The sequence below is a fragment of the Cyanistes caeruleus genome, chromosome 7, assembly GCF_971803275.1.
Source record: "Cyanistes caeruleus chromosome 7, bCyaCae1.hap1.1, whole genome shotgun sequence".
Lineage (NCBI taxonomy): Eukaryota > Metazoa > Chordata > Aves > Passeriformes > Paridae > Cyanistes > Cyanistes caeruleus.
The window spans coordinates 17778465-17791546 of NC_141707.1; the positions used below are offsets into that span (position 1 = coordinate 17778465).

The 13082-nt window shown below is 36.5% G+C and overlaps 2 protein-coding genes across 5 annotated transcripts in view; one reads left to right on the forward strand and one right to left on the reverse strand.

The window, feature by feature from the left end:
* CERKL (CERK like autophagy regulator) overlaps positions 1–8815 on the forward strand; it is a 49827-nt gene extending 41012 nt beyond the window's left edge. For all 4 annotated transcript variants that reach the window (XM_086898546.1, XM_086898548.1, XM_023930905.2 and 1 more), the window contains 8 exons: positions 619–693; positions 1784–1961; positions 2225–2293; positions 2615–2640; positions 2724–2832; positions 5736–5832; positions 7053–7219; positions 8063–8815. In XM_086898546.1, coding sequence (XP_086754672.1) covers positions 619–693; positions 1784–1961; positions 2225–2293; positions 2615–2640; positions 2724–2832; positions 5736–5832; positions 7053–7219; positions 8063–8144 — 803 coding nt within the window. In that variant the 3' untranslated portion in view covers positions 8145–8815. The remainder of the gene's footprint in view (positions 1–618; positions 694–1783; positions 1962–2224; positions 2294–2614; positions 2641–2723; positions 2833–5735; positions 5833–7052; positions 7220–8062) is intronic.
* Positions 8816–9409: 594 nt separating this feature from the next.
* The window catches only part of ITGA4 (integrin subunit alpha 4), a 35812-nt gene continuing 32139 nt past the window's right edge, over positions 9410–13082 (reverse strand). Inside the window, exons 26-28 of the mRNA XM_023930906.2 lie at positions 12906–13004; positions 12577–12696; positions 9410–11722 (exon numbers count right to left, since the gene is read on the reverse strand). Of these exons, the coding sequence (XP_023786674.2) occupies positions 11630–11722; positions 12577–12696; positions 12906–13004 (312 nt within the window). The 3' untranslated portion in view covers positions 9410–11629. The remainder of the gene's footprint in view (positions 11723–12576; positions 12697–12905; positions 13005–13082) is intronic.

Genomic DNA, 13082 nt, shown 5'->3' on the forward strand with positions numbered 1-13082 from the left:
CACTGAATGCAGATCACCTGTTTGTCACATGTCACATTCTGCCTTCCCTGTTTTTCAGTCATTCAGTCATCTTATTTGTAAAGCTGATGTGCAGTAATTAACTTCATTCACTATTCTTTCTAAGAATCTAAAATGTAGCCTGCAAGAAGCACAGCAGCTATCTTTGACTAGATTAAATACCATTTGGCCTGGAAAATGTACAGTTTTACCACTGTCTGGGTATTATTTTACCAACCTAAAAATATTCCCCAAATACATCTTACTAGATAATCTGCCTTCGAGCTCCTTAGTACAGCACTTGGGTATATAAGAGGTGATTATTAAGGAGATGGTTTGAAAAACATCAAACAGACAATATTTTGAAAAGCTTGTTTCTCCCCCCTCTTTTTTTTTTTTTTTTTTAATGGCACTTATGAATGAATTTGCAGAGGAGATTTTATAGACCTCAGGAGTTTTAAAGGTTGTAATTTAATACTGTGCAGCATTTCTGCTGTTAACAGGACAATTTATGGGGAGGCTTTATTTTTTTGAAAATGCAGTAATTAAAAATGCCGCATATATTTGTTCCTGTTCTGTATCTCTCATGTTTTTTACAGGAGGTTTTGTTCTCTTTCACAGGTACTACAAATATTTTGGCCCATACACTCTATGGTATTAAACACACAGTGACAGCGACATTGCACATTGTGATGGGTAAATATTTTTACATTCATTACCAGATTTTAAATAATAAAGCAGTATGTAGAAGTTTGTCATAACCAGATGCTCAGTAAAGACATAGCATTTTGCTGTGTCACTATAAGCTATATTGGAAGGCTTTTAAACAAAAATGATTCTATCCTGGTTTTATCTATGGGTGCATTTCTTTTAAATGCTAACAGTTTCTATAAGAGAGCTTTATTTGCAGAAAACTGGTACGATTTGCCACTGGGTCTGCACAATAAATGGGTTTTGAATGTGAAAATGTAATTATGCTAAAAGGGAGAAGTAGGTTTCTAGTGAAAACCTTATTTTTGGGTCTTAGGAAATAGCAAATACTTTGTCAGGCAATGTTAATTTTGTTCTCAAAGCAATCTTTCTTTAGAACTGTTTTTAAAATTAAAACAAAAGAGGAAAAATAGTAAGGTTCCTCTTGAGTATCTCTTTTCTTGGTCTTGCAGTCTGCAGTGCAAGAGCCTTTGCTCTGTTTCTGAAGTCATAATAGAAAACCCTCTACAGGCAAAATCTAAACCTGTCTTTCTTTAAAAATCAGAGACACTAAATCCAATGGAAGATGCCCAGGGTCTATGAAAGAAAAAGAGTGTATATATCCTAACTTGAACAGAATTACATGTTTATATTTTATGACTGTAAATATGAATGTATTTAAAACCTATATTTAAGAGTTCCCATATATCCTCCAGTACAATGTGCAGTCATTACATTTATTTGGTGAAATGGTTGCAGAAATTTATGCAAATAATAGCAATTTTGCATTTTCCTTGATTCTCGTTGTTGAAAATGTGCATAGAATTAAGAGTTAGACCCTTTGCAGCCTTACAAAATAGCCAAATGTTTTACCATAACTTTAACATTCTCAAGCATCTGAAATTACTTTGATAGAGTCTTAATTCTATCTAGATTGATTCTGATTTTGATTAGTAAAACTTAATTTCCTAGAGAGAGAAGAGTCTGGAGGGTTTTTTTCCCCCAGCTGAAGTAGATGAAAAAGAAATGTTAAGTTACGTGTCATTTGAAGTGTAGATGTTATTTTTTTTCCTGTTCTCTGTCTATGATATTTCAGGACACGTTCAAGCAGTAGATGTGTGTACTTTCAGCACTCCAAGCAGGCTGCTGCGCTTTGGGTTCTCAGCCATGTTTGGGTTTGGGGCGAGGACTTTGGCTTTGGCCGAGAAGCACCGCTGGATGCCCTCCAGTCAGAGGAAGGATTTTGCTTTCATCAAAACACTGGCAGATCTCAAGTATGCCAAGAGATGTTATGTTTTTCTACTATTTCTCCTTTTCTTGAGGAAAGTGAAATAATAAATCTGATAAAGAAAGAAAGAGCCAGTAGTTTATCTTAATTGCAGACAGATTTAACTCAGATGTGATGTATATCCCTTACAAGTTGAAGAGTAGATAAATTCTGTACATTCAGAATCTCCTAAAAATAATCTCAACTTCAATACAAATCTGTCTAACAGAATATTGGTTTACATCATAGTAAATGTCATTACTTTTCTAGGGCAGAGGAATGTGAATTATCATTTCTCCCTCTACAAACTGTGCAGGAAGACTCTCATGAGAAGGATGGGTAAGTAAAACTGACTCAAGAAATTCCAAAGCTACAAAAATATGTCTTTGAAGAATAAAATTTTACAGATTCTTTACTTTGTTCAAATTCAATCAACAGGAGATATAATCTTAAAAAAACCATTTTTTTTGACAAGTGCAAATTTGTACATACTGTGTTTCCTGTAGACTGTTATAGAGGATTTTGTTACAAGACAGTCTTCCACTCACTATTATTGATTTGTTCAGTTCTACTAATATGCTACTTTTTAAAAAAGTATATGTTGCTTAAATGTGTAAATGACTTCAATGTTTTTTTACCAATGTGTTTCCACCCTTTTAGAAAGAAGAAAGAGAGAACAAAAAAAGGTGAGTTTCTTCTTTTAGAATTTTTTAAAAGTGAGCCATGGGTGATTAACTGGAGTAATATAGAATTACTCTGTTATATTTAGGTAGCAAGGATCAATGGCAGAAAATTCAGGGTCACTTCCTGAATGTGAGCATTATGGCAATCCCTTGTCTGTGTTCAATGGCACCAAGAGGCTTGGCACCTAATACGAGGTCAGTGTGGGTTTAGAGAATTAGTCATGTCTATAAATTCTGACATCTTACCTTAAGACCTTGGCTTTTCCGAGAATATGAGCCTATGTTTAGGTAGTCTAGTCCCTCTGGACTGGGGGTGGGACCATAGACTGCAGCAGACTTGATAATCCCAGGAATTGTAATCAGTTTTTGGATCAGGCAAATAAGGTCAAGCAGTCTAACTAGAATTATGAGTGGATAATTGCTGTGATTAAATTAGTTGGCAAGTCTGACTTAAGTAGTAGTCATCGAGCAGTCATCTGTCATAGGATTTGGCTTTATGGGGAAACTTCGCCCTTAGATTTAATTTTATTTTTTCAAATATTAAAGTGGCCCTTGTCTTCTGCTCTATGGCCAGCAAAAATGAAACGAGTCTTTCTCACTTTATTAAGGACTAAAATTCGCACTTGTCTTTTTCTTACTACTGTTTTTTAATTTGGTTTCCCTCAGAACTTGGGAAATGAAGCTTTACATGCAGGGTTTAGGGAAAAAAAGGAGTATGTAACCTGGTTGTTGACACTGATTCATTTTCCCTTTAGCTCCTTGTTGAGAGCCTGCTTTGTGGTGACCAGAGCAGTTCTTAGGTGGTAAATATTTGCACCTGTTGTATCCAGTTGGCAATTGAGCAGAATAGCAAGTACAAACTTTGTAGTTGTATGCAAAGTACAAAATGCTCCCTCAAAAAAGAATGCAGAGACTTGTGTGTGTGCATGAATGTGGACCAAAAATCCCCCAGCACTCAGGGAAGTTTATGGAATGAGTCTCTTTTGTTTCATTAGATTGTCACTAGGTGAAATTAGAGAAGAATTCATTAGGTGTTTTTCTTCAAAACTACTGGTTTACCTAGTAGAATTTGACTTCTTGGAAACAATATAGAACCAAATTATTTATGATTAAACCTTAATGAGATATTTTCTTTGCTACCAGGGTCCCGCTAATCTCATAGCCCTCAAGATAGTGCTCTGATGCTGTCCTATTTTAGGAACTTTGTTCTGCATTTAGTGTTTTTATATTCCAGTCACTTGGAAAATTCTGATGAGAATTTTAGCTTTGCTTTCTCTTTCTAGCCGTTCTTCCCCATTTCTCAGGGACAGGGAATTTTGTGATAGCAACACACAATTATGGCAGGTTTGAACGAGCCAGTTTCTCTCCCAGTGTAGCTGCTCAGCTATCTCCCTTTTGGTTTTTTTTGTGTTTAAGAATACCCTTTGTTCTTTCATCTCTTTTAAAAAACAATCTTAGTGTGGTGAGCTAGTAGAGTAGGAAGGGTAGACTCAAACAGGAGCTTCCTTTGAATAGCATATTGACTGTAAGTCTTTTCAATATGGGAATGTGGCACCGATCGTTAGAGACTCGAGACCCACTATGGAAGGAACTCATCTGGGTTTCTTCTTGCTTTTCTTTTTCCCCAAGAGGTTTCTGCCATGTGAAGACATTTGAAGTGGGATGCAAGCTTTGGCTGCTGCCTGTGGCTCCAGTTACACTGGTGTAAATTTGCAGAAACATGTCCAGATACATCTAACTGTCTGTGCTGTGTGAGCCCTGTGGGATGTGCTTTTCACAGCATAGGTGTTGTGCTTCACTGCAGATGGGGCTTTCTAGAGAGTTAATGAGAATTCTCTTTTCTGAAGATGAAAGGCCCTAGTGCTGAATGCCCAGTAGTCTGCTGTGCTCTTTTACTGAAACAAATATGATAAGGAGGCAACTTTTTAAATGTCATCATCACTCTTCCCTGAATCAGCAAAGTACTGCTGTGCCAGGTGACTCGCTTGATGGTTATGTAACAATTACCCTCCCAGATAGTGCTGTTACCATAGTCTGACAACATTTCTGATGCAGCTGTTCAGTAGCTATCTGAACTATCACTTCAGTGCTGGTAGCCTGGAAGTAATTTTTTAAAACACTCTTAAGAAATTATCCAAACATAGATGCTGTATAAATAAATTAATAAATTAATAAATAAGTATGCATATATCTGCAGAAGTTTGGAAATACACCATCTCTCTCCAGAAGGCAGTGTCAGCAGGGATTGCAGTGTTCATCAGATACTCTTGTTGAACACTGCTCTGTCTCTATAACTCAAATGGGACTTAGGCATGTTGTTAGTTTCTGTTTCCAGGTACATTCTATTAAAGAATGGGGAAGCTGACACTGGCTCACTGAGAACTGACCCCAGTTCTCAAAGATGCTAAAATACCCATGGTAACTGGATGCTGAGAGCCACTGAGCCTCTGCACTGTGGGAGCTCTTCTTGTTTAATCTCTAGTACAGGACTGTTTCATCTTGTACAAAATTCTTAGTCCTTAACTTTCATTTTGTGAATTGTAGAAATAGAACTGTACCAAGAACTGCTAAGACAGTGTGAGTTGGAGATGGCAGCCTTTGTTAGTACAGCATGGGTGTTGGTGCAAGGGGTGGGAGAACCCTCCTGCACTGTGCTGTGCTGGGGGCTTCCATGCACCAGGGCACTGTTCTCTGGGCACAGCTCTGCCTCACAGCACTTACGGTAACTGTTACATGTTGCTGGAGAGAAAAGTAAAAAGAACCGTTTGTGATCCCCAATGTTTAGAAACCATCTGAAAAGTAGAAAAGCAAGCTTTTCTTAGATTATATGCATTGTGTTCAAGAAATTATGGCTATTGATAAAGGACTACAAGTTATTATTACAATATATGTCATAAATACATCAATTCTGAATAACTTCAGTGCGTAATTCATATCAACCTATGGGTCAGGGGTCAGAAAAAGATTTGAAAAAAACATTGAGACTATCTTATTAATTTACTCTTGTAACTTTTTAAAATTTTTCTTTCTAATCTAGGCTATTGAAGAGCTTGCTATACTTCCAAATTAACGAATTATCTTCTTGGTCTGCTTTTCAGGTTGAATAATGGAAGCATGGCTCTTATTGTTGTGCAAAATACTTCTCGAACAGAGTTTATAAGGCATCTGAAAAGATACACCAGTGTAAAAAATCAGGTACCATTAATTTCTTTCTGGTGATTATAAAAAGAACAGTTAATCGTGAAAGTAGACAAGCTGCAAGAGTTAATGTTAGCATCCTTGTAAGGAGACTTAGCTTCCTGTCAGAATACATTAGCCCCTTTTTATCTGATTTTTTTTTTTCTTTTTTTAAATCACTAGACTAATACAGATTAGCCTATTTCAGTCCATCTGTTGTGGTTTAAATTGTGTTTGTACTGTACCATAGCTTTATGGGTGTAAAGCCCTTTCACCACAATAAGGAAATGCATGCTGTGTCTGAATGTTGTGTAGTACAGAAGTGAAGAATGCAGAACTGCAGGGGCATCACACAACTCTGTCAGAAATTGGTAAAGTTGGTCATTTCACAGGGTCACGCCATGCTGTGCTGGCAGCAGTGGGTTGTGAGCATTGATTTTTAGCAGGTATGCATCCTGTTTAGTTATGATGTTTGCAGAACTGTATTTCAAAAGTGTAGTCATAATTCTGTCTCAGAAGAGAAAAGTGAAGAATTCAAACACAGATCTTACTGTTGCCTAAAGCCCCACTGCATGGCCCAAACACACTGGTACTCATTCAGATGTTCTAAGATTATGTGAAATAACTTTAACAGGAAGGTTTGGGTTTGAATCCATCTACAGCCAGAGAATTTGGGGGAGAGATGGGTGACAATTCCAGGTGACAGCATTAATGGCTGACTTGAGGAAATAGCTTAAGCTTTACATTATGCATTTGGAGGAAGGCCTTGCTTTTCTCTCTGCCTTTGTAGTTATAAATCAGACAAGGAGATGTGGGTCCTCCTTTAAGCTTGACAACCATTTACTAGAATTCTAAGCTAGCCTGGTTTAGGACAAGATCACTGGTAATGATGAACAGAGCACAGGAAACAATCTGCTTGGACTTTCACATATTCTGAAAGTATTTGATATGCACAAAGTAAACCCCCTTACCTACCGGTTGATCAAGTCCAATATGGGAAAACAAATGGAACACTACCATTTTTTCCTGAGGCACTATTTAGGATACAAACATCATGTTAATCTATAAATGCTAGCTGGAATATATAATAGCTCATGTGGTCAAAGCTTGAGTTAAATGTTCCCACTTAGGACAAAAAAAAAACCGAAACAGCCAGCTTTTTGATTTCAAGTAACCCATTTTGTTTTAAGCTACCACCCATATCTTTCATCTTCATTTGTTGTCTGTGTTTGGTTTAGTTCAATTTTCCCTTTGTTGAGACCTACACAGTTCAAGAAGTAAAAGTACAACCAAGGCTGAAAAGTGGACCTGATGCCAAGGAAAATGTGTGTCTGAATGCAGAAGGAAACTACCCTTGGAATATAGATGGGGACTTAATGAAGGAAGCATCAGAAGTTCATGTCCGGTAAGGTTAAATATCCCATTCAGGGACCATATACCCATAAGAGATTAGTGCGGCAGTCTTAGAAGTTTTGCATTTCTAGAGCACAGATGGTACCAGAGTTAGGTGCTTTAAATGCTCCTACAATAGAACCACTGTCCGCTGCAGGGTCTGGCCCTTCAACATCGTCTGGGCCTCTGCCTTGGTTGCCTTGTGTTCATCCTTGGAAAGGTTTGTTATAACTCACATGGCCTTTCCATCCTGGTGCTTCATCAGCTTCCACTGCAGTTCTCTTCCTTCTTGTTACTTTACTACTTCTTGTTTCTTCTTTCCTGTCACTTTACCCTTCCATTTCTTGGAGAACAGATGTATATAATGTGTCTCCCATGAGATGTGTCTCCCATGAGGAACTCCTTTTGGGACAAGGATTCCTACTTGGAAAGCAGCACATGTCAGGTTAAGAAAAACATGTAGTTCTTCAGTTCTGGAAAACTTAATGCTGCTTGAGAATAGTCTGCATATCCAGCATCTAAGAATGAGACCACAAATACATAGGGAATGGGAAGATTATCAGTGGAATTAAATGGGCAGTGGCTCATTTTTCTGCAGTGCACACAGGATTAGTTGAAGGCACATAGCTCAGTCTGGTATGTAAAATAAAAGGCAGATCATGTTGTAGGATATATAATATATTCTTCTAAAGATGATCCTATTTTTGTTATCCTGAATTGTTAATTCATCCTGATTTATTATTTTCATATAAAAGCTCATACATATTCATTCTCCTTGCCAACCTCAAAAAGCAGCACACCCTTTGCAAGAGTTGATGACATTTGATTGATGAAGTTTGACTTCCTTGCTTCACAGAGTGCATCCTCAACTTATTGATCTCTATGGAGTGAACACCGATGACCTGGAGAGTTCCCAAGTGACGTGCAACTGCATATAGAAGGGAGACACTGGAAATTCTGTAATAAAGAATCCTGTTCTCACCCCTATGTACAGCTCTCCAAGGTCTGGACTTGTACTGATGCAAGAAGCTTGTACTGTAGCAGAAGCTTAATAAGGATGTTTGTTCTATTTCTGGGTTTAAATTCTTATTAAATTATACATCTTTATCAGGTTCTGTTTAACTGTATCAAAGCTGTTAGGCTTTAACAAGAAAAAAATTGATTATATCGGTCTCTTAGAAATCTGGGGTTTGAGAAGGGTCCATCAGAATAGAAGAAATTTTTTTTTCATTAGTCTAGATTTTTTAGAATGAGATACTTCTAAGTCTGCTGCTGCTATCCGTGTTGTCAGGTAACTCAGTTCAACACAGGGAAGAACCACTGCTCTACTCACCAGCTCTAGCTGAAGAGTGGTGGCAAAATAAAAATATATGCATTTATTTTTTTAATCAAGTACTTCTATTTCTAGTTATAGTTTTTAATGTTGCCTTAATCTATTCACTCTCAAAATGTTTCTAGTCAAATAATATAAAAGAATATGCTGTTGTTAAAATGTATTTTAAAAACCACTCTGTGTAAAATCAGTATTTTCTCTGTCTTAGAACTGAAATGTTATTCAGCATAGTTGCTGTTGCTGAGACTAAAGTTGTGATAAATAAATTAGAGTTAAATTTTTATTATTTCCTTGCTTGTTTGTTTCTTTTGGTAATTTACTTAATATTGAAGAAAATTATTTCAGAGGACAGCAAATTAAGACTATTTTTTTCTGGGAACTGGCTTCCTTTGAGATGAAAAGTAGCAGACCATGTTTTTCTGTCTGCAGGGGCATGGGTAAGGAATGTTTTCCTGGTCACTCCTCTAGGAGTCATTCAGAAGGCAGTGCACAAATCGTGTGCAAGCTGCATTGTGTCAGGGCAAGAATGAGTTGTTTTAGGTGCTTTCTTCAGGAAGCAATCGAGGGTAGTGTGAAATCCAGTCCTTGTACGATGTTGCTAAGTCATGGGCTTAAGCCTTTACAAGAGATCTATAGCTACTATGGTTTGAAAGAGTTGTAAAAATTCTGATCTGTGATAAATACACAGGACTCTGAGTACTGCAGATGAAGATTTGGCTCCTAAACCCAAGCTGTTACCTGGCATCCAAGTCACAGGGAGCAGTCTCCACTTAACATTTATACTCTATCCCATCAAATATTTTTAATATGCTAAGGCTCAAATTCAAACTAAGCTTAAGTTGTCTAAAAAGTCATTCCAGCAACATTTAATAGATTTAACTGTTATTTATTAAATGAAATTTAAAAAAAGGATTGATCTTGCAGAACAAACAGCATTCATGTGTTTAACTTCATTTGGTTTTTTTTAATAAACTGAAATTGAGTAATACTTTATAATCTTGCCACCATCAGGTCATTGTACATTCATTTTTTGTCAACCTGGGTTATAAAAGCTTCATAATTTTGCTTCATATCCTAAGAAAAGACAGCCAACATTTATGTGTTAACAATCAAATCTGAATAGAAAGTGTACAATTTCCAAGGCATCATTAGCACATGTACTGATTTATGTAAACTATTTCAAAGATAAATAAAATGCTTTTGTTTCACTTCCTTGCATTGTTTGTACTCAAAAGGACACGAATGCTTCTTCCAGTATTTGAGGTATATTTTTCACAGTATGCTGTAATGTCAAACAAGTTAATTGTTCAAAGGTTTTTTTGGTTAAAGTGCAAAAATTCACTAAAGCCATGTGGAAGGTAAGCATTTTCTTAGTACAGTTTTCACATAGATTTGCAAGAAAGTATTTCATTCTTGACATACTTTATTTTGACTTTTTAAAAAAATATATGCACATTCATTTGTCCTTGCACTGTAGATATTAAGAGGAAAACATACTTTGGAGTGATCCACATCTTTGGCATCAAATGAAGTGAAAGGAAGTTACAAAATGGTCCCAAATACCTTTGGAATCTGTGGCAACATGGCTTTTATGGCACCAGGCACTCTGGTAGCAGAAGTGCTTGTTGAAGGCACTCGCTGTGGGTTTGAGTTTCAGGCTAATTCCCATGGGATGGTGCAGCTTCAAAGCATTTCTACAGATGACATTCCTTTCTCAGTGCAGTTCAGAAAGACATCCAAGGCGCGGCCTCACGGCCATACTCTGTCCTTCTGGTGCAATAAATTCAGTTACTGAAGAAGTTGAACATCCTCCAGCTGTTCTGGGGAGTGAAGGAAGGGTTTTTCCCCTTGTGGCTTGTGCTGTTTCACTAAAGCTAGGTGGCAGTGCAAACTTAGCTAGCTGAAGAAACTTCCTGGAGTAGCAGAGCAGTGGTTTTGATCCATGTTTCCGTTCAGTCATTCGCCTTTCTGCCGAGCGGCTGCTGAGGGTGCCTGTTTGGTATTTATCTGACACCTTCCCAGGAACCTAAGCTGGCTCTCCAAGTGACTTCCTTAAGTACTTCCTGAAGTACTTAATCTGAAGATAAAATTTGGCCCATTACAGTTGGAGTTTTTGGGTATGTGTGTCTCTCTGTTTTGTCAGCTGCAGCCTGTCTTTATTCAGGTTCTGGAAGAATGCCAGCACTAAATCCTATTATAAGTACTATAGAAAAATCTTCAAATAAATAAAAATAAATACTTGCTTTAAAAAAACCCCACATAGAAAGAATTCATTGGAGAAGTCCAAAACCTTATGGCAGCACTGTCTGAGGAGAGGATGAAACAAGTAAATCTATCATGCTTGCAAGTACCAAGTTATGATGGCTACAAATTATGATCTCAAATACTTTAATTTTTCTACAGCTGCATCTCCAGGCTACCCCACACAATTCCCTGCTCTGAATTCACCTTTGGCCTTCGTGGTTCTGGCTTGCCTGGGTGCCTAAGTACCTTCAGTGATGTGGCTGTGCCTGTGAAGCCAAAGCTTACGAGGTTAACCTGCAGAAGCCAAGAGCTTCTGAGAGCCAGTTTCTATGTCCGTGTGTTTTATTACAGTCCTGTGGATTTCACCTCATTTACCCTTGGTAAAATGCAAGACCAAGAGGAGAGAGGATTTCTTCCTGAATGCCTGATCAAAATACTATTGAAACTTCAAAAATAATAACTCATGCTAATGTGTTTGAATTCTTACTTTTGAGGATTGGCCAAAAATTATTTCTACAAATATTCCTTTTGGTAGGTAATTCTTCTTCTCTTTATGTTTAGTGTTCTTCTGTCTGTTTGAAACCACATATATATATATATGGATATACAAATATATATCTATGGCATTTCAAATATTACTGGGAGACTTCAGAACAAACTGGTTTACCATTTCCATATTAGAACAGTACTGTAAGTTGTATCCTCCACACAGTTCAAGGAAATAAAGCATATTTTATAAGACAGCTAGTAAGCTCAGGGCCTAGGTTTCTTGTTGCTGATGTTTCTCTTGTGAATTGATCTGAATTTTAATTTCTTCATTTTAAAATCAAACAGTTATTTGCCATCTTAGTCATTTTTGTTCCCACTTTTAAAACTCCAGCTGTCTCTTCTGTTCATGTCTTGAGGGACCGGTTTGTATTTCCTTTTGAAAAAGCCAATCTGAAACACATAATTTGGAATCTGTTGTCAGCAAATCTTTGTCATCAAATCTAAACCATAAAAGATTAATTAAAATAAAAATGCATATGTATGGTATTTATAAAGTATGGTATTTGCTAGAGCTTTGTCATACCAAGTAATCAAGTTTTACTCATCAATCAAAAAAGTAGGTTTGCTTTTTCTTCTTTTACTTTTTGAGAGGCTAATGCTCTCCAGTATAGAATAAAGACTTGGACTTGTGAACTTTAACAGTCCACAGAACACAGTATTTTAAAAAATATGGTAATAAAATGTTCCTGTTAAATTTGTTTCATTTCTACATGTCCATGTAAAAATAATGGATGGAGAAAGTCTCAATGTAGGTTAAGAAGTTAACAGTCTCTTAATGACTTGTCAGAGGATCTGCATCCTTATTAGTTTTCTCTTTGGCTCTGAATTTTTTTAGTATTTATGCTGCAGTTTGAGATCTTAAACATTTTATACTGGTATGAAACTGTGTTTTAGACTATTGGTCATCACATGTCAAGTGATACTAAATGCAGAGCACCATCCCACAAAAATGATCCATGTGATATCAATAAAATAAATCATTTGCAAACATGAGATGCCATATAAAACATCGTAAAGGTAGTTGTAATGTTGAGCAACAGAAAACATAGAACATGCAGAAGATGAAATGAAATGGAAAAAATGGAGACATACTTTTGAAGAACCCCAAGTTACAGGAGGAATTATCTTTCTTTAGAAAGGACAGGTCATAATAAAATGTTATTTATTCTTTAACCCAGATCCAAAAATCCTTCAAGAGTATGAATTCCTGACTTGAAGCAAACTAAGGAATACTAAAAACCTACCTTCCATAATATAAATGAAAGAATCAGCAACAGGGTAACACCAACTATTAAGCCTAGGGAAATAATTAGCACAGTAACATGGTATTTTGGCTTTTGGTGGTGCACTCCTTCCAAATAGACCTGAAAAACAGAAAATAAGCTTAGTGCTAACTGTTGGGGTTTTTTCACTAATAGATACTAAAAAACCCCAGGAAAATGAAATAATTTTTCAAGTAATTAATACTATATACACTGCTGATGTATAGGTATGTATAGAATTCTCCAATATTAATTGCTATTAGTTTTTCTACTTTAACATGTTCATCACAAATTCATAAGGGAATTCTTACATATGCAACTTGCTTGTCCTTGTGTAGTTCAATAACTTTTGCATTTTTTTCTGGCCAGGCTGTTGCTCTTACTTCAAACTTCAATACTGATGCATCATCCTGATTAAAAAAAAAATTAAATAATTCTGTCTTTTAAAAAATAACCTTAAAACATTGATTCCTGCCCAGCAAAAATGA